Source organism: Pelophylax lessonae, assembly GCF_965119305.1.
Source record: "Pelophylax lessonae genome assembly, chromosome: 8".
Lineage (NCBI taxonomy): Eukaryota > Metazoa > Chordata > Amphibia > Anura > Ranidae > Pelophylax > Pelophylax lessonae.
The window spans coordinates 228,545,939-228,565,992 of NC_138775.1; the positions used below are offsets into that span (position 1 = coordinate 228,545,939).

At 42.7% G+C, this 20,054-nt stretch overlaps 1 protein-coding gene across 3 annotated transcripts in view; it reads left to right on the forward strand.

The window, feature by feature from the left end:
* SEC16B (SEC16 homolog B, endoplasmic reticulum export factor) overlaps window positions 1–20,054 on the forward strand; it is a 379,445-nt gene that overhangs the window by 181,238 nt on the left and 178,153 nt on the right. For all 3 annotated transcript variants that reach the window (XM_082265600.1, XM_082265602.1, XM_082265601.1), the window contains one exon: window positions 13,938–14,043. In XM_082265600.1, the coding sequence (XP_082121726.1) occupies window positions 13,938–14,043 (106 nt within the window). The remainder of the gene's footprint in view (window positions 1–13,937; window positions 14,044–20,054) is intronic.

Sequence of the window (20,054 nt, forward strand, 5' to 3'; positions counted from 1 at the left end):
TTTAAACATCCCAAGGAGCACTGTGCAAGTGATAATATTGAAATGGAAGGAGTATCAGACCACTGCAAATCTACGAAGATCTGGCTGTCCCTCTAAACTTTCAGCTCATACAAGGAGAAGACTGATCAGAGATGCAGCCAAGATGCCCATGATCACTCTGGATGAACTGCAGAGATCTACAGCTGAGGTGGGAGACTCTGTCCACAGGACAACAATCAGTCTTATACTGCACAAATCTGGCCTTTATGGAAGAGTGGCAAGAAGAAAGCCATTTCTTAAAGATATCCATAAATAGTGTCGTTTAAAGTTTGCCACATGCCACCTGGGAGACACACCAAACATGTGGAAGAAGGATGAAACCAAAATCGAACTTTTTGGCAACAATGCAAAACGTTATGTTTGGCGTAAAAGCAACACAACTCATCACCCTGAACACACCATCCCCACTTTTAAACATGGTGTTGGCGGCATTATGGTTTGGGCCTGCTTTTCTTCAGCAGGGACAGGGAAGATGGTTAAAATTGATGGGAAGATGGATGGAGCCAAATACAGGACCATTCTGGAAGAAAACCTGATGGAGTCTGCAAAAGACCTGAGACTGGGACGGAGATTCGTCTTCCAACAAGACAATTATCCAAAACATAAAGCAAAATCTACAATGGAATGGTTCACAAATAAACATATCCAGGTGTTAGAATGGCCAAGTCAAAGTCCAGACCTGAATCCAATCGAAAATCTGTGGAAAGAACTGAAAACTGCTGTTCACAAACGCTCTCCATCCAACCTCACTGAGCTTGAGCTGTTTTGCAAGGAGAAATGGGCAAAACTGATAGACATACCCCAAGCGACTTACAGCTGTAATCGCAGCAAAAGGTGGCGCTACAAAGTATTAACTTAAGGGGGCTGAATAATTTTGAACGCCCAATTTTTCCGTTTTTTATTTGTTAACAAAGTTTGAAATATCCAATAAATGTTGTTACACTTCATGATTGTGTCCCACTTGTTGTTGATTCTTCACAAAAAATTACAGTTTTATATCTTTATGTTCGAAGCCTGAAATGTGGCAAAAGGTTGAAAAGTTCAAGGGGGCCGAATACTTTTGCAAGGCACTGTATATATTCATTACATAATGAAATCCAATGCAAAGGTGATGGCTATGCAAAGTACCTGAAATAAAATAAAAAATAATAAAAATACACAAACAAGTATTGGCTGGTGTCGGGCCTATGGAAAACAGTAATGTCACTCCCTCTGTAATAAACCTTGTGTATATATACTGTATATATACTATACAATAAATATATATGTACAATATATATATATATATATATATATATATATATATATATATATATATATGAACTTGAACTTTATTGGAATCCCAGTCTTAGTCTGTAGGGTTCAATATTGAACAGCTTCAACTCTTCTGGGAAGGCTGTCCACAAGGTTTAGGAGTGTGTTTATGGGAATGTTTGACCAAGGCCTGGCTCGTAGTCTCCGCTCAAATTCAAAGGTGTTCTATCGAGTTGAGGTCAGGACTCCCCCACCCCAAAGTTGCTCATCCATGTCTTTATGGATATTACTTTGTGCACTGGTCAAAATCATTTAGTAGAGGGGGATTATGGTGTGGGGTTTTTTTTGGCAGGGGTTGGGCATGGCCCCTTAGTTCCAGTGAAGGAAACTCTTAAAGCGCCATCATACCAAGACATTTTGGACAATTTCTTGCTCCCAGCTTTGTGGGAACAGTTTGGGGTTGCCCCTTCCTGTTCACTGCTTGCTTGACACAAAGCAAGGTTTATAAAGACATGGATGAGCGAGTTTGGGGTAGAAGAACTTGACTTGCACAGAGTTATGATCTTAACCCCAAATTATTCCTTAGTATGTCTATTGCAGTAAGCTTCAGCGCAAGTCCGTTGGAACTTACTGTGCTAATAGGTACCAAAACCCATCATACAATGTGCATTGGGGTACTTAAAAAGTATGAATGGGGCCTAAATCTTTTGTGTAGTTATTTGATCTTCACTGGTTAAAATGTAAACCTCAACTAGATCACATTATTTTTTTTTCTAAGAAAGCCTCATATTTTACTCTTCTTAAATGCACATCCATTTAATAGAGAATGCAAGGGAAGATAAGACACTATGGTTTTTGCAGGATTTAATAGACCCATCCCATAATCTGTCAAATCCTTCCCCAGCTGGACTGTAGTGGAATTGACCCTATGGAGTGAGATCATCATTGGCACCTGAGGTTGCTCTGTCAGCACAATGATTAATCATACAAAATAATTAGGATAATGTTGTGCGGGTCTCCAACACACAAACGAAAGCCTGAAAATGGCCAACTAAATACACAAGGAATTTAAATATGGGTGCGAGCCAAGGCCTTTGTTTTTCTCAGCTGGCCCATTCATCACAGTCAGGTGTCTATGTTGTTAGGCTCAGTGGGGGCATAATTCCACATTATTGCTCACAGCTCTATTTTGGGCTGAATTCTGTAAACCTCAAACGGATGGTTTGGGCTCTTTTCACAGGCATGTTCCCATTCATTTCATCCAAACTTAGATCAGATAGCAGGTTTGCATAATACAAGAGTGGGTGTTAAGGGATTTCAAAGTGAAACATGCTGTTTGATTATATGAGGGTGAAAAGCTCAAAGCACAACATGCATTTAATGCTCTGGGTATATGCGATATATAATACGCTCATCAATAATAGGCATACAAAAAAAGGCATAATTCACATATATAAGGTTCCAGACAGTGTGTTTAGAGCATATTCAGGGGAATTAAGAATAGCCCTAGCTACAAATTTCTGGCCATAGTTCCCTTACGAACCACCTCCACCTAATTCAAGCATTAGAAAGCATTATTAACAATACCGAAACGTATGGCAAATTCAGATAGTTCTTAATAATGCCACCTTAAAGCAGAACTAAACCCATCAATTTAACAGTTTCAAAAAAACGTTATATTGCTGGCACATGACAGAAATGTAATTAAATGAAAAGTATAGGTTTAGCTCAGGCTCTTGGAGGGTTCTGATCCGATGCCAACTGCTGGGAGTGGCGGCCAGGAGCTCCTCTCAGCTCCAGATGTCACCATATATAGCAAAAAGGGTATTATCTAAGAGGCACATCGCCGCAAGTTCACTGTAAAAGAGTATGTGGCAGTCTCAGCCAGGGCTCCAACCAGGCCATGCTCCCCAACGTGTTTCGCTTCGCCCCCGGAGCTTAACCACGGAATGGGGATTCTAAGCAAGGGGGAAGGGGTGAAATAAATCATTGGCTCCTGCATAATTCTCCCAACCAAACTGTCAAACCTTTAAATTGATGGTGTCATAACTCATTACATGTGCAGCATTATGGCAGTTGAAGGTCAAACAGAGGATAAGAGCAGCTTCCTTGGCTGTAAACGATGGGAGGGGTTAGTTCTGCTTTAGGAACCTGTTGCTATGGGAGTGACTAATTCCTAAAGAATTTTCAGTTGTCAGACTGGGAAATAGAGATGGGCCGAACACCCTCTTGTTCGGTTTGCAGCAGAACTCCAGAACAGAGGGAAAAGTTCTAACCCAAACGACACACATTGTTGAAGTCTATGGGAGCTGAACAGGAAAAATCAAAAGTGTCAATTTTGAAGGCTTACCGTATATGTAAGTAATTGGCCATAAAATATAACACAAAAGTGCAGCGCTAGGATTTAGGTGAATATAATTATGAATAAAAAATTCTAGTATTCATAAAGAAATATATAAAGGAATATGGGTAGTGTCCAAATTAATGAATATAGTCCCACAAAAACAGGTGCAAAATAAAATGGATCCGCATGCAGGATATTCCAAGGAAGAGACTCTTTCCAGTGATCGGGTATAGTAAGCAGCTTAACAGAATTCCGTGGCTGCTCAATTAAATGAGTCAGCCTCTCCCAGCTAATAACCAAACCAGTGTGGTCGGATGTCAGACCCAGGCACTTCAGAATTTCGTGGTTACTTTCCAAATAAGAGGGGCAGCCTCTCCAAACAGGTGGTAAAATCAATGTGGTTTAAAGGATGTCAGGCTTGGTACTCCTCAGCTAGCTCCATCAAACATAAATGAATATGTAGAAAAGAAACAGATGCCCATAGCGTAATCCCGTAAAAAATTATAGGCAATATTTATTAAAAAGTTACTCACAAATTACAGATGATAACAGGCATGAAGGACAAGCTGATCATAGGGCAAAAGACAACGTCTTTTGATGACGAAACGTTGGCGACTCCAGACGCAACGTCCACACGCCCCCTGGAAGAGGCCGGCTGTTCGTAATACATTGTATGCTGTTCGGCAATTTTCGGGACGCTTTTGCCCTATGATCAGCTTGTCCTTCATGCCTGTTATCATCTGTAATTTGTGAGTAACTTTTTAATAAATATTGCCTATAATTTTTTACGGGATTACGCTATGGGCTTTTGTTTCTTTTCTACATATTCATTTATGTTTGATGGAGCTAACTGAGGAGTACCAAGCCTGACATCCTTCAAACCACATTGATTTTACCACCTGTTTGTAGAGGCTGCCCCTCTTATTTGGAAAGTAACCACGAAATTCTGAAGTGCTTGGGTCTGACATCCGACCACACTGGTTTGGTTATTAGCTGGGAGAGGCTGACTCATTTAATTGAGCAGCCACGGAATTCTGGTAAGCTGCTTACTATACCCGATCACAGAGGTGTCCCTTTCTCACACTTTTCCTTGGTGTCACTGGAAAGAGTCTCTTCCTTGGAATATCCTGCATGCGGATCCATTTTATTTTGCACCTGTTTTTGTGGGACTATATTCATTAATTTGGACACTACCCATATTCCTTTATATATTTCTTTATGAATACTAGAATTTTTTATTCATAATTATATTCACCTAAATCCTAGTGCTGCACTTTTGTGTTATATTTTATGTTTGAATCACAATTGATTTTGTGCTAGCTGCTTGTATCTAATTACTTTTTCACCTATCACATTGTCATACTAGCGCGGAAATTTTCTTATATAATTTGTATAAGTAATTGGGCATACAAAGGGTATGGGGGTCTGGATACTGCCCTGGGGGACATGTATCAATGCAAAAACATTTTTTTTTAAACAATAATTTTTTCAGGAACAGTGATTTTAATGATGCTTAAAGAGTAACAATAAAAATGAAAAAATCCTTTAAATATCGTTCCTGGGGGGTCCCTTTAGTCTGCCTGTAAGTGGCACATCTGTAGCATATAAATAACATGCTGCAGCAAAAATGACATTTCTAAAGAAAAAAAAAAAACAAGTCAAATCCCATTTAAAATGACTTGCGGTTGCATTTGCCAGCACCCGGCTATTAAAAAAATGTAAGAAAAAAAACGGTCCCCCCTAGTCCATACCAAACCCTTCAAGTCGATAAGCCCTCAGTTCGCAGACCCCAACAACCACAGCCCAGGGTTGTCAAGAAGAGACTGTTGTCCCTATCAATATGGGGACATGGTACTTTGGGGTGGGGATGGGGCCTAGCCCCCCCTACCCCAAAGCACCCCCCCGTGTTGAGGGCATGTGGCCTGGTATGGTTCAGGAAGGGGGCGCTCAGTCATCACCCCCCTTTCCTGACCTGCTAGGCTGCATTCCTGGATAAGGGTCTGGTATGGACTGGGGGGGGGGGGGACCGTGTTTTTTTTTTTGACCATCACTTTTTTTTTTTTGTCAGCAGGGAAACCTATTGACAGCTGATGAGCCAGCAGCTGTTAAGGACACCACAGCTGCCCCGCCCCAAAGCACTCTCCCCCATGTTGAGAAACAAACAAAGGGTTGGGGGGGCACACCCTAAACATAAATTTTTAAAGCTGGTGCTGCTATAAAGACCAACATACAATAGAAACCCATTGACAGCTGATGATGACTCATCAGTTGTTAACGACGCCGTTGGTGGCTTCCCAGCCCCACTCCTTAACAACCAGAACAACCTGATTAGCACAGAATTCACTGTGCATCGCGCAGTGCATTGCAGGGTGTTTGGCGGGCCAAATGGAAAATTGTTGGCCAAACAATATCTGCATCCAACCAGATGCAGGCACTGTTTGGATACTCTGACAGCCATGGCTGCTGGCTATAATAATACAATAGCTGGTAGGGGAGATTCCTTCATCCATGTTGTTTAGGATGGATGGGGGAATCAGTTAGATTTCCTTTGTTTGCATTTTTTTGGATCATATTTGCAGGACCATGGCAACTACAGATTAAACAGAGTTTAAGATGGCCACTTTGTGGGCTGCAAAGGAAAGGAGGGTTTAGTTCCACATTAAGGGTAAACATTATGATAAGCATTTGGGTAAGCATACCATTCTATGTTAATAGATAGGAGAGTGTTGCTTATCACTGATCTGTCTGACTGATACTGAACAAAATTATAAACGCAACACTTTTGTTTTTGCCCCCATTTTTCATGAGCTGAACTCAAAGAGCTAAGACTTTTTCTATGTACACAAAAAGCCTATTTCTCTCAAATATTGTTCACAAATCTGTCTAAATCTGTGTTAGCGAACACTTTTCCTTTCCCGAGATGATCCATCCACCTCACAGGTGTGGAATATCATGATGCTGATTAGACAGCATGATTATTGCACAGGTGTGCCTAAGGCTGGCTACAATAAAAGGCCACTCTAAAATGTGCAGTTTTATCACACAGCACAATGCCACAGATGTCACAAATTTTGAGGGAGCGTGCAATTGGCATGCTGACTGCAGGAATGTTCACTAGAGCTGTTGCCCGTGAATTGAATGTTCATTTCTCTACCATAAGCCGTCTCCAAACACATTTCAGAGAATTTGGCAGTACATCCAACCAGCCTCAAAACTGCAGACCACGTGTAACCACACCAGCCCGGGATCTCCACATCCAGTATCTTCACCTCCAAGATTGTCTGAGACCAGCCACCCGGCCAGCTACTGCAACAATCGGTTTGCATAACCAAAGAATTTTTGCACAAACTGTCAGAAACCTTCTCAGGGAAGCTGATCTGCTTGCTCGTCGTCCTCATCTGGGTCTCGACCTGACTGCAGTTCGTCATCGTAACCGACTTGAGTGGGCAAATGCTCACATTCAATGGCGTCTGACACTTTGGAGAGGTGTTCTCTTCACGGATGAATCCCGGTTTTCTTAGATCTTTGAGTTCAGGTCATGAAAAATGGGGGCAAAAATAAGTGTTGCGTTTATAATTTTGTTCAGTATATGTAACAGTGCTGATGCTTGTTGTTTGGCCAGCACTGTCACATGGAGACAGGAGAGCTCTCAGCCTTGTGCAAGCCCTTACTAAAGCAACTTATGCCTCGTACACACGCATCGATAGTTGGCCGACCGATCGGCCGTCTTTTGTCCAGTGTTGTTGTGTTGGTTGAAATGTGTTCTAGACTGCACACAAATTTTCTCGGCCAACAAAAACCAACTTCAGAAGTGATGTCATGTGCTGGTTTACTTTCTGTGTGTTTTTTCTTCTCTGAGCATGCCCAGTCTTGCTCATCAGATTTTTTTCTGCCGAAATCTGTACTGACTGACGGAAAATCGACCGTTCTGTTGACGGCCAACAAAAATTTTATAGCACACCAGATTTTGTTCGGCCGAAAAGTCGGTGTCGGTTGTCGAAAGCATCATACTAACAAGCCGAAAATCGGTCGATCGGACATTGGCCGAAAATTCACGGCCAACTATCGATGCGTGTGTACGAGGCATTAGAGCTTACAAACAGTTGTCTTTCCTTGCTCTTCCTGGCTGAACAGAGCAGCAGGGATGTAAAGGAAAGGTAAGTATGTGAAGGTGACCAATAAAGTGCACCTGTTGCTGTGACCTGTAAAGGGGTAATGTAAATCAAAAAAGGTAAAGAAAAGCCTAGAATCGGAGCATTCTATACTATATGGATCAGGTTATGTTGACAGGCTTGTTATAAATGATTATTAAATAACAATTATTATTTAATAAAGCTCAAGCTGATGCTGGCTATTGAGATCACATAATTAATTTGACAAGCTGCCTTTGATTTCTGTAGCGGACATGTCTGCAAAGTGTTGCCTGTAGGAACCAGTCACCTTCCAATTGTCGTTTTTTTCCCCTGAAAATGAAAAGAACCCTTTTAGTTTGATCTGCCTTTTAAAACATTTTTTATACATCAGTCTATCATTTCAGCAGTCTTTTAGCTGTGACTGTCACAAAATTGATATTAGATTCCTAAACATCATAGAGCTTTTATTCTGTGAAATACATCTGGAAGAGACATTTTTGAGTTGAGTAAGGCTACAGTACATTCACACTAGCCTCCTATTTAGGAAAGATTATCTGGGAAGTGTACACAAACCTAATGTGATCCTTTAGGCCCCTTTCACACAGGCGGACCGTTCAGATCCGCCTGTCCATTTTTTTGGCGGATCTGAATGGTCCCCCCATGCATCTCTATGGGGGATTGGATGTCAGCGGAGACATGTCCGCTGACATCCGATCCGTTAAATCTGGATGGATGGAAACCTTATTTTCCATCCGTCCAGCGGATCGGATCGGATGGGATCGGATGAGAACGGACCGACGGTCCGTTCCCATCCGATTTCCCCCATAGAGATGTATGGGGAACTGACAGCTGTGTCTCTGCACACAGCATGGAGACACAGCTGTCATCCTGCTGCTCAGCGGGGGATCGGCGGCTCGATCCCCCGCTGAGAAAAACGGAATCCGTCCGACGGACGGATAGTGTGAAAGGGGCCAAAGGCAGGTCATTTTTTTGCCTTAATGCATTCCCTGTATTAAGATTTAAAAGTGTCCCAGTGATTGCATCACCCCCAATCCCCACCTCCCTATATACACTATAATGTAAAAAGTATTGGGACGCCTGCCTTTACACGCATGTGAACTTTGTTGGCATCCCAGTCTTGGTCCGTAGGGTTCAATATTGAGTTGGCCCACCCTTTGCAGCTATAACCGCTTCAACTCTTCTGGGAAGGCTGTCCACAAGGTTTAGGAGTGTATCTATGGGAATTGTTATGGGGATAGTGGTGCGCTTCAGGGGTTAGCTCTTGTTAAATCTCTAATTGGATGGGTAGGTATATTGTGCAAAAATCTTGATCAAAAAGTGCTCAATGTAATCCGTATGTACATATGTATTTGTTGAAGAAATATTGGGTAATCAAAGTGCAGGTGCGTAGTGTTAATCAAAACGATGTGTGTATCAATAAAAAGATAAATATCGAATGTCTTCTAATTTTCACATAAAATAATGGGATGTACCAATAATGCAATATAAATCTACAATCCGATACATAAATAAATAATTAAACAAATAAAATATATAGGTGCTCAGATAAAGTGCTGCATGCTTCTTCCAATCAAATAAAAGTGTTGCAAAATAATTCTAATAAGTGAAACAGTAAGTGAACAGCCCTGTTGCAATACTTAAAATAAACAATTTCTGCTGTAAAAGTCCAGAAAATATATATTGATTTCCAAAAAATCTTGTGTGTATTTTCTCCTTTGTGACCGTGCTTCAGTGGTTGAATAAAGTGACTATAATCTCCTCCACCTTGTGTGTCACCTCTATGTGCGCTAAACTCTCACCTTAAAGGCAAGAAAGATATGCCTCTGGTGTATATCCAGACTTTTCAATGGATACTTTTCTTTTAAAGACTTTGTTTACTTCAATCCAAATCCTTGATCCCTTTTTGAGAAAGATTTCCTGGATTCCTATAGGTACCAGTCCGGTCCGCTGTCCTTGTCCTATCCTCCTTATTGAGCCTTATTGTGCCTCAGAAACAAAGAGCTTTCATGGTGCAGTATATAAAGCCTTTTTTTTTTATATATACAAAATTGCACTTACAGTGTAGCGAAGATAAACCAGCGTACATCAAAACAACCGCCGCTGTGGAGATCGGGCTCCGTCGTAACGTCACTTCCGGGTATAGAGCTCCTTTATTGATACACACATCGTTTTGATTAACACTACGCACCTGCACTTTGATTACCCAATATTTCTTCAACAAATACATATGTACATACGGATTACATTGAGCACTTTTTGATCGAGATTTTTGCACAATATACCTACCCATCCAATTAGAGATTTAACAAGAGCTAACCCCTGAAGCGCACCACTACCCCCATAACAATATATTTAACTGTTCAGTATCAGTACCAGTGGCGCTGCAGCAGGGAGTCTCTAATCACCTCAGACAGCGCAGGGATCACACACATCCTTTTGGTATCTATGGGAATGTTTGACCATTCTTCCAGAAGCACATTTGTGAGGTCAGCCACTGAAGACCTGGCTCACAGTCTCTGCTCTAATTCATCCCAAAGATGTTCTATCAGGTCAAGGTCAGGACTCCAGGGGTTATTCCCAAACTGTTCCCACAAAGATGGGAGCATGAAATTGTCCAAAATGTCTTGGTATGCTGACGCCCTAAGAGTTCCCTGAGGGGTGAAGCCCAACCCCTGAAAAACAGCCCCACACCATAATCCCCCCTCCACCAAATGATTAAACCAGTGCACAAAGCAAGGTCCATAAAGACATGGATGAGTGAGTTTGGGGTGGAGGAACTTGACTGACCTGCACAGAGTCCTGATCCCAACCTGATAGAACACCTTTTGGGATGAATTAAAGCGGAGACTGCTAGCCAAGCCTTCTCACCCAACATCAGTGCCTGACCTCACAAATGCACTTGTGGAAGAATGGTCAAACATTCCTATAGACACACTCCTAAAGCTTGTGGACAGCCTTCCCAGAAGAGTTGAAGCTGTTATAGCTGCAAAGGGTGGGCCAACTCAATATTGAACCCTACGGACTAAGACTGGGATGCCATTAAAGTTCATGTGCGTGTAAAAGCAGGCGTCCCAATACTTTTGACAATATAGTGTATGTGTTACATGGATGGCAACAGGTTAATGAAAGCTGCAAATTTAAAAATATTAAAGACGTGGAAAATGTAATTATTGTTAAAGATCAGATTGTATGGATTGTTTGCATATTTAAGGGGGATGTGACTTTTACCAAACATTCATGTTAAATACATACACCTGGAAGATTCACCTGCATCAATGTTTGTTGCATGTCAGATTCACTGCTTTAAACAAAATTCCCTTCGGTGACTATTGAGAGCCCCAGAGGCCGTGGCTATGGGTTTCAAGGCGGTAACAACTTTTTCTAAAAAAAAAAAAAGTGTTACCGCCTTGAAACACGCAGCCACGCCCCCTACATGCCTTGTGGGATATCTTCAGCTAAGTTCCTATGCTGTCAGATCAGCTCCCTCTCATCTTTGCACTGCCTGTGTTTCTGGATGAGAGCAACAGAGTTTGACATGTGCTTTTTATTCTACTACATGTGATGTTTATTTGCTTTTTAATAATAAATTGATCTTACATACTGCACTTAGAAGCGCCCTCCTTTGTTTTTTTGCAGTCATGTGCTCTGCTCAATGCACACTACACATTCCCCAGTCCATAGTTTATCTCAGAAGTGAGCAAGAGAGGGTGGCTGCCTTCCTACATACAGTAGATCCATGCAGAATGAACAAAGCCATCCTCTAACACAGGGGTGTCAAATTCAATTTCATTGCGGGCTGATTTAACATTATAGTTGCCCTCAAAGGGCCAGTTGTATCTTTTAGACTAGATGTCCAGAGCACCTCACCCCCCTTTACATCAGATGTCAAGAATCTCCCACCCTCCCTTACATCGCAGGGCATCCCCTTACTTTGTGCTGGTGGATGGTAGGGGGCGGAGTTGAGAAGCACAAAAAGAGAAAGTGCAGAGTCTGGAGGAGGAGGGCTGGAGTCAGCTGGCAGAGTCTGCTGAATGCTGAGACCAGGGGAGGCGGAAACAAAGGGGTACTGCAGCTGCGCAAAGAGGCGCGAGATCTGTTGGAGGAATTTTGTCCTACTATCTGCTGCCGACTACTGAGATGGGTGGGCAGAGATGAGCCTCTTCTCGGCTACACAGAGAAGCGCAGGATCTGGTGGAGAAGTTCTGTCCTCCTCTCTGCTGCCAACTGCTAAAACAAGGTGGGGACGGAGCTGATATCGATGCCACAACTGCAGGAGAGGTGTGAGGGCCACATGAAATGGCCTGATGGGCCAGATTCAGCTTGCGGGCCTTGTGTCTAACATGTGCTCTAACAGGAAGTTAGATCACAGCACCAAGAAAAAAACATTTTTTGGAGATTTGGAGGAGACTAAAGCTAGATACACACTATACAATTTTCTTTAGATTCTTTTCCTTTAGATTTACCAAAACCATAAAATATGAGGTCAAACCTAAACACTTTCAATTTGTATGCAATCAGGCAGGACCTTGCACTACATAGTTAAAGGTAAATCTAAAGGAAATCTACCAATAAAAGTTGTATAGTGTGTATCCAGCTTAAGAGCGATCAAAGGGACTTTTCTGAGTTAAGAATACATACTTTAATAGATCATTTTTATTTTAAACCAAACTTTAGTGTCCCTTTAAAGTCAAACTCTCTCAATCAACATTGGCTATTTTCAAAAGAGAAGTATGGGATTTGAAAATAACAGACATACATATTGTCCCCTGCTGGCTCTACACCAACAACTAAGCGATCAAAGACCGCTGATTACTCAGTTCTTAGTCTTCAGTGAGCAGAGAGCAGTGACTGTCAGTCAACGACTTTGTGCTCTACCCCTCCAGTGCTCACTGGAACACTGGGCTGTGGAGGGGGAGGGAGCAGCTGGCTCAGGCTCTAAAGCCTCGTACACACGCGTTGAAAATCGGCAGGGAATTTTCGTCCGACGACCGATCTGCCGATTTTCGGCTTGTTAGTATGATGCTTCCGACAACCGACTCCGACTTTTTGGCCGAAAAAAATCTGGTGTGCAGGCTATAAAATTTTTGTCTGCCGTCAAAACACGGCCGCTTTTCGTGCAGTCAGTACAGATTTCGACAGGGAAAAATCTAATGAGCAAGTCTGGGCATGCTCAGAGAAGAAAGAACACAAAGAAAGCAATCCAACACATGACATCACTTCTGAAGTAGAATTTTTTCGGGCGAGAAAATTTGTGTGCAGTCTAGGCACATTCCAACCAACAAAACACCACTCTGGACAGAAGACGGACGATCGGTCGGCCGATAATCGTTGCGTGTGTACTAGGCTTTAGTGGCATGTTGAGAGACTGAGCCAGCTGCTGCTCAGACTTCGGGGTGGATTCTGACATTAAAGTCGGGATCCCCCCAGAGCCTGGACCGGCTCAGAATCTGGGTCATAGGAGTACAGTAGGAAGTACACTGGCCAGAAAAGCTAGGCTGTTTGTAAAAGCGATTTCTCAAAATAAAGCATAGAGACGTGGATGGTAAGTTTGCTTTAAATATTGAAAATGAATTAAATAGCGTTTTGGGTTTGTGGTGCTCAGATGCAGTGTAGTTCTGCTTTAAGACTCTGTGATAAACCTTAGCACAACAAGATATTCTTTCCCTTTGTTTGTATCTAGTGCATCTGCCACATTTTGATAAACATTAACAAAATTCTCTAAGTGAAAGACCCAACTGGCAAAAGAATTGGCTGCCATTCAGCACAGACTGAATTCGCCAACACATACTTGTAAACAGTTGCAGCTCATTATCGAATTCCAGTTGTTACAATCTTAAAGTCTTCCAACGCCAGTTTTCAATTGTTTACTAAATCCCTAGGTTTGCGTTTTTAGAATCGTTAGAAGAAAAAAGAAAATCTTTAGCTTAGCAAACATTTTATTTTACCACTGGAGGGCAATGTTTTTCTATAGATTTCTTCTTTGTGGACGTCTAACGGGAAAGGTTTTCTGTTGTATTTGTAATTTTCCATTTGTAAAAAGTTCTTCGCTTGTTTCTGTGTTCTTTGGGTCCAATTCACGCTCTCCAGTCTCCCACCTTACCCTCCATGCTGGTAGGTGTTAACTGTCTTCTGATGATATCTTTCAGCCAAACGTTTAAGAGCTTTGCCAGCACTGCCAACATCCAACGCACGGAGATCCTGGAATACTGCCAAAGTTTGGGAAAACCCAGCCATTGTGTTCCTTCTTTCCAGGTATTGTACCTGCTACTTACATGCAGTTTATTCTGCATGTTGCTCTTTAGTATTTATTTTCTAACATTTCCTCTTTTCATTATCCTGTTCATTTAATGCCCATTCCCTGTCTTTTGGAGTTTATGTCCATGTCACCATTTCCCACAGTGTACATGTTTAACTAAAATTGGAGACAAAAAATACAACCTAATTGTACAATCCTTGTACAACTACCTTTAGATTTACAGGCTTAGTGCCGGGTCACACTTGTGCGATGCGGGAAGGCTGCGAATTTGCAGCCTGTTCCCGCATCTCAAACGCACATCTGGCAGTTCACACTGCCATATGCGATACGCTGGGGGTGTCAATGAAATGTTAACGACACCCCCAGTTTGATCGCATATCGCAGTGCGATCTGACAGTTCGCACAGGATCGGATCGCACAAGTGTGAACCACTGTGCGATCCGATTCTGATGCGGCTGAAAAAAAGGGTCATGTGCGACTTTTGTGCGGGTGCAGTGCGAATTTAGCCATACAAAGTGTATGGCTGAATTCGCACTGCACATCCGATCGCATGTAATGAAGGAGCAGTGCACTCCGATATTACATGCGATCGCCGCACTCGCTATAGTGTGAACCGGCACTTAATGTGGTACAAAACCCAGGACCTTGCATTCACTATATCTGGTCTCCCACAGTACACAGAACATGGAAATGCAATAGTTTTAGTAAATATAAACTGCTAAATACCTTTTCTCATCAACAGTATATAGATGTCTTTGTGACTTCTATCAATGTCTGGTTAAAACTTGGAGGAGTTTTCATTCTCCTATGACTGTCCAATGAGAATTCAGGACACTTGACCCTCTGTCCGGAGAGTGCTGATTGGCCCTCTCCCCCAAGAAAAAAAAAAAAAAACGACTATCTAGCAATACACACCAAACTGAGCATGCCCAGGTTGTCCCCTAGACTCTGTTTTATCAGGAAATGGATTGGGGACTGTGAAAGAAGGGGAGGGTCAGACAAGACAGCCCTTTTACACAATGCAGAGGATTAACCCTTTCGGTTCCAAAGTAAGTATAACAAGCATGCTTTACTGCATATACAGACTCATTTTACTGTTGAGGGTTTAGTAACACTATAAGCTGGGTATACACATTGGATTTTTTTTTCAGTGAGTTAAACGAAAAAAAAAAAAACACACACAAGATCCCTGCATCATTACAATGATGTGGGATGCTAGGATCTTTCCTGCTCAGGTATTCTATTCTGACAGCAGGCACTCTGGGAACTCCCCCCACTCCTGTCCGAATACACTGATCAAAGCTTGCAGCCATTGGCTGCAAATATTGATCGAATGCTGGTTTTTCAGCATAGCCTTTTGCCTGAAGATGGTCATTAGAACTGACTTTTGGGAAGTGTGTACTGTCCTTTAGAATTAGCAGCTGTATAGTGCAAAGACCTATCTAAACAGTCCATTTAATGACCATAAAGTAAGTTCTCACACTATATAGTTGTCAGTACATCTAAAGGAGGTTGTACAGTTAGCTTCTGACCGACGATAAGCTAAGATTGCCCATGGATAGGTTCGGCACGGAGCAGCCAAAGTTTGATCATTCTATTGCCATTACCGCTAGACACAAGTCAATCTAATAATTGACTTTTGTTGAACGGGATGTTGAGAAGTTTTCATTCAATCAGCCAATTGGCTTCAGTGCTGATTGGTGCATTTTAGCAGTGGAGGAGTCCTTAATTTCAGAATACAATAGCATAGCGAGCAGGACTCCTCCATCCATCTTGTGTGGATGGGGGAACTAGTTTGTATTTTATTTTTTGATTAGCTATGGCCAGCCTTAGGTTCAGGCCAATTTTGCCCATATGCCATGTGGCATATTAGGAGGACAATAGTGTTATGAGCATCCTCACCTCTCTGTTATGTGCACCTGCGTGTTGAGGAATTCCACAGCCCTAACAGATTGGGATGGCAGGGTTTGGGCAAAACTAAATTTATAGATATAAGATAGTGGTCTGAACAAAAAAAGGTGGTGACCTTTATAATATTCTAAATAATGATTGATTGAGGTGCACTTTTATGGCTGTTTTTTGTTATTAAATGAATGATTACATGCACATTTCGCGCCGGTTCACACTACCGCGACGCTACTTCCCGGGGCGACCTCCGAGATCGCGGTGCGAGCAGCGCGCCGCGACCTCGGAGCGGCCGCCACGGACTTCATAACATTGAAGTCTATGGCGGTGGCCTCCTGGTCGCCCCAAAGAAGCTCCGGACCCTTTTTCTAGGTTTGGAGCGACTTGTGTCGCTCCTATTAGAACGGGTCCGCAGATTCCCTATGGGAGGCGACCTGCGGCGACCTGTGAGGCGACCAGGTCGCCTCACAGGTCGCCCTAGTGTGAACTGAGGCTTCTTGAACCTGGAAGCTTTGTTTTGATATTTGTCATCTTTTCCTATGTGAAGTGAACATTCAGGCTGGATTCACATTTATGCGTTGTGGTAATTCATGGTAATGTGCAAACTGTACCATAGCGTTTCGTAGTCAGAAGCTAGCTAAATGGTTGTTATTATGCACAGCTGCACCAGATCCCGTGTGCACTGGTTTTAGTAAAGCTCCCTGTGCGAACCATTGTAGCCCTACGTCGGTCGCGCGATTGGTGCGGGGGGCGAGCGACAGCGGGGATGCCAATACACGGGACCGCCGCCCGCGATTGCAGCCGGGCACTCGCAATCGCTCCCCGCTGAGAGAGAAGTTATAGACACAGCCGACTGTTCTTCTCTATAGGATCACAGGTCTCTATGGCCATTTCACAAACCCTTCCCCCACAGTTAGTAAACACTCCCCACTCCCCTCACATTTAACCCTTTGATCACCCACTAGGTTAACGCCTTTCCTGCCAATGTCATTATTACAGTAACAGTGCATATTTTTAGCACTGATTATTGTAGTAATGTCACTGGTCTCCCTAAAAGTGTCAAAAATGTCTGATCGCTGCCATTACTAGTAAAAAAAATAAAATAAATAAAAATGACATAAATCTTTCCCCTAGTTTGTAGACACAATAACTTTTGCGCAAACCAAACAAAATACGCTTATTGCGATTTTTTTTTTTTTTACCAAAATTATGTAGCAGAACACAAATTGGCCTAAAAGGATGAAAAAAATGTGATCTTTAACTTTTTTTTTCGGGGAGGGGGGGAATGTTATAAAGCAGAATGTGAAAAACATTGTTTTTTTTTTTTCAGAATTGTCTTTTTTTTGTTTATAGCGCAAAAAAATAAAAATTGCACAGGTGATCAAATACCACCAAAAGAAAGCTCTATTTGTGGGAAAAAAAGGACATCAATTTTATTTCAGTACAGCGTCGCACAACTGTGCAATTTTTCGTTAAAATAACACAATGCCGAATAGCAGAAAATGGCCTGATCATTAAGGGGACAAATCCTTCCGGTCCAGACGTGGTTACAGGTGTTAGGCTTTTTCAGCACAAAATTGAAACAAACAGACTTTGAAAGTTTTTTTTTTTATCAGTGTGTTATGAGTGTGATCTCTGCCAAATCTGGATGAATCTGCACTTATTCTATTTGTGGGAAAAGATGATAGAGCTTGTAACTGAACTACATATAAGAACATTTCTTACAATTTAATGCCTAGGTGATTTTTGTCATATTAATGCTCTTGCAACAACACAGTTGAGCACTGACCGTGATACCTTTTTTTTTTTTTGCACCAAGAGTTACATTTTCAGGGCAAACTTTCCAAGGCCAACACCCTTCTTCTCAATCCAAACTGTACTGATACCCAAAGGTGTAGCAAAATGTTAAGAAATCATCTGCAACAATCTCTGGGGAAAAACACACACACGCACATAGTTGGGAATTTTACTAAAACTGGAGGACCTTAATTATGAAGAGCGTCTGCAATCGCTTGATTTATTCTCCCTGGAGAAGAGACACCTGAGAGGGGACATGATAGCAATTTATAAATACCTCAATGGTGATCTCAGCGTCGAAAAAAAGCTATTTAATTGAAAGGATTGCATGAGGACTCGAGGGCATACAATGCGATTGGAGGAGAATCATTTTAACCTCAGGCAACGCAGGGGGTTCTTTACTTTTAGGGCTACAGGATTGTGGAATTCTCTACCACAAGAGGTGGTTTCTGCGGGAAGTATGGTGGCTTTCAAAAGACTCTTGGACGTACATCTCAATGATCAGAACATTCAGGGGTATGAGAGATGATTAAGGCCACACACACCTACACAGGTTGAACTGGATAGACTATTGTCTTTATTCAACCTCAACTACTATGTAACTATGGAGTAGACCAAACCAGGAGCGGCTGTGCATAGCAACCAATCAGCTTCCTGCATCAGCTTGTTCAGTTAAACTTTGAAAATGAAAACTGGAAACTGATTGGTTGTCATGCAGAGCTGCTTCAGATTCTGTCTGCTCCAATCTTAAAGCGGTAGTATCCCGCTTTTTTACACTTTTACCTACAGGTAAGCCTATAATAAGGCTTACCTGTAGGTACAATTAATATCTCCTAAACCTGCACGGTTTAGGAGATATTTGCAGTGCATGCAGCCGCTCACGCAAGCGGCGCATGCGCTCTGAAGGCCTGGGGGGACCTTCAGTTTTGCTTGCCGGGAGCTTGCCGGAAAATCACTCCCGCGCGCATTTTTTTTTTGCAGTTTTGGGTTTACAACCGCTTTAAAGGAGAAGTATAGCCAAGCTAGTTTGGCTGTACTTCTCCTATGAATCACAGGAGTGTAATTTGTTTTGCACTCCTGTGACCCATTTTCAGCAGAGAGCGGGCTGAAGTCCGCTCTCTGCTGGTGTCACAGAAGTCAGTCTAGGCACCAGGTCATCGTGATGATGGAAGTTGGGATCCGCCGAATGCCTGGACTGACACCTGGGTCAGCCTCTCAGTGAGCAGCTGAGAGCCTGAGCCAGCCACTCCCGCCCTCTCCACAGCCCAGCACTGCAATGAGCGAGGAGGGAGCAGAGAGCTGCTTACTGACAGTCAGCTGCTCTCTGCTCAGAGAGCTGTCAGAACCGGGGGATCGGCAGTGTTTGATCGTTTGGTTCTCAGTGCAGAGGCATCGGGGGGACAGATGCAGCATCGGACTAGGTTAGAATGTATATGGAAAAAAATAAATAAATAAAAATAAAGCCATACTTCTATTTTAATAAATTCTCCTCATAGGGTAAGGGTCCTTTCACATGAACGATCCGATCAGATCCGCCTGTCAGTTTTTTAGGCATACCTGTTCGGATCCTCCATGCATCCCTATGGGGCAGCGGATGTCAGCGGAGACATCTCCGCTGACACCCACTGCTATCCGATTCCGAAATCCGGAAGGATGGTAACCCTATTTTCCATCCGTCCAGCGGATCAGATCGGATGGGATCGGATGAGAACAGACAGGCAAGTCCGTTCTCATCCGATTTCCCCATAGAGGAGAGTGGGGATCGGACTGCTCCGTCTCCGCACACAGAGCGGAGACAGAGCTGTCATCTGCCTGCTCAGTGGGGATCAGCGGATCGATCCCTGCTGAGCAGAGAACGGACCGTGCCGGACAGCACATATAGTTACATAGTAGTTTAGGTTGAATAAAGACAATAGTCCATCCAGTTCAACTGGTGTGTGTGGCCGTAATCATCTCTCATACCCCTAAATGTTCTGATCATTGAGAGGTACGTCCAAGAGTCTTTTGAAAGCAACCATACTTCCCACAGAAACCACCTCTTGTGGTAGAGAATTCCACAATCTTGTAGCCCTAACAGTAAAGAACCCCCTGTGTTGCCTGAGGTTAAAACGCTTCTCCTCTAATCGCATTGTATGCCCTCGAGTCCTCATGCAATCCTTTCGAATGAATAGCTTTTTTTCTATGCTGAGATCACCATTGAGGACCATCACATCATGTGAAAGGACCCAAACAAAAGTGAGAAAGTTTGGCAGACAAAAAATAGAGAATGGGTTATGGAGTCTGAGGGAGGAGGAAAGAGTAACAG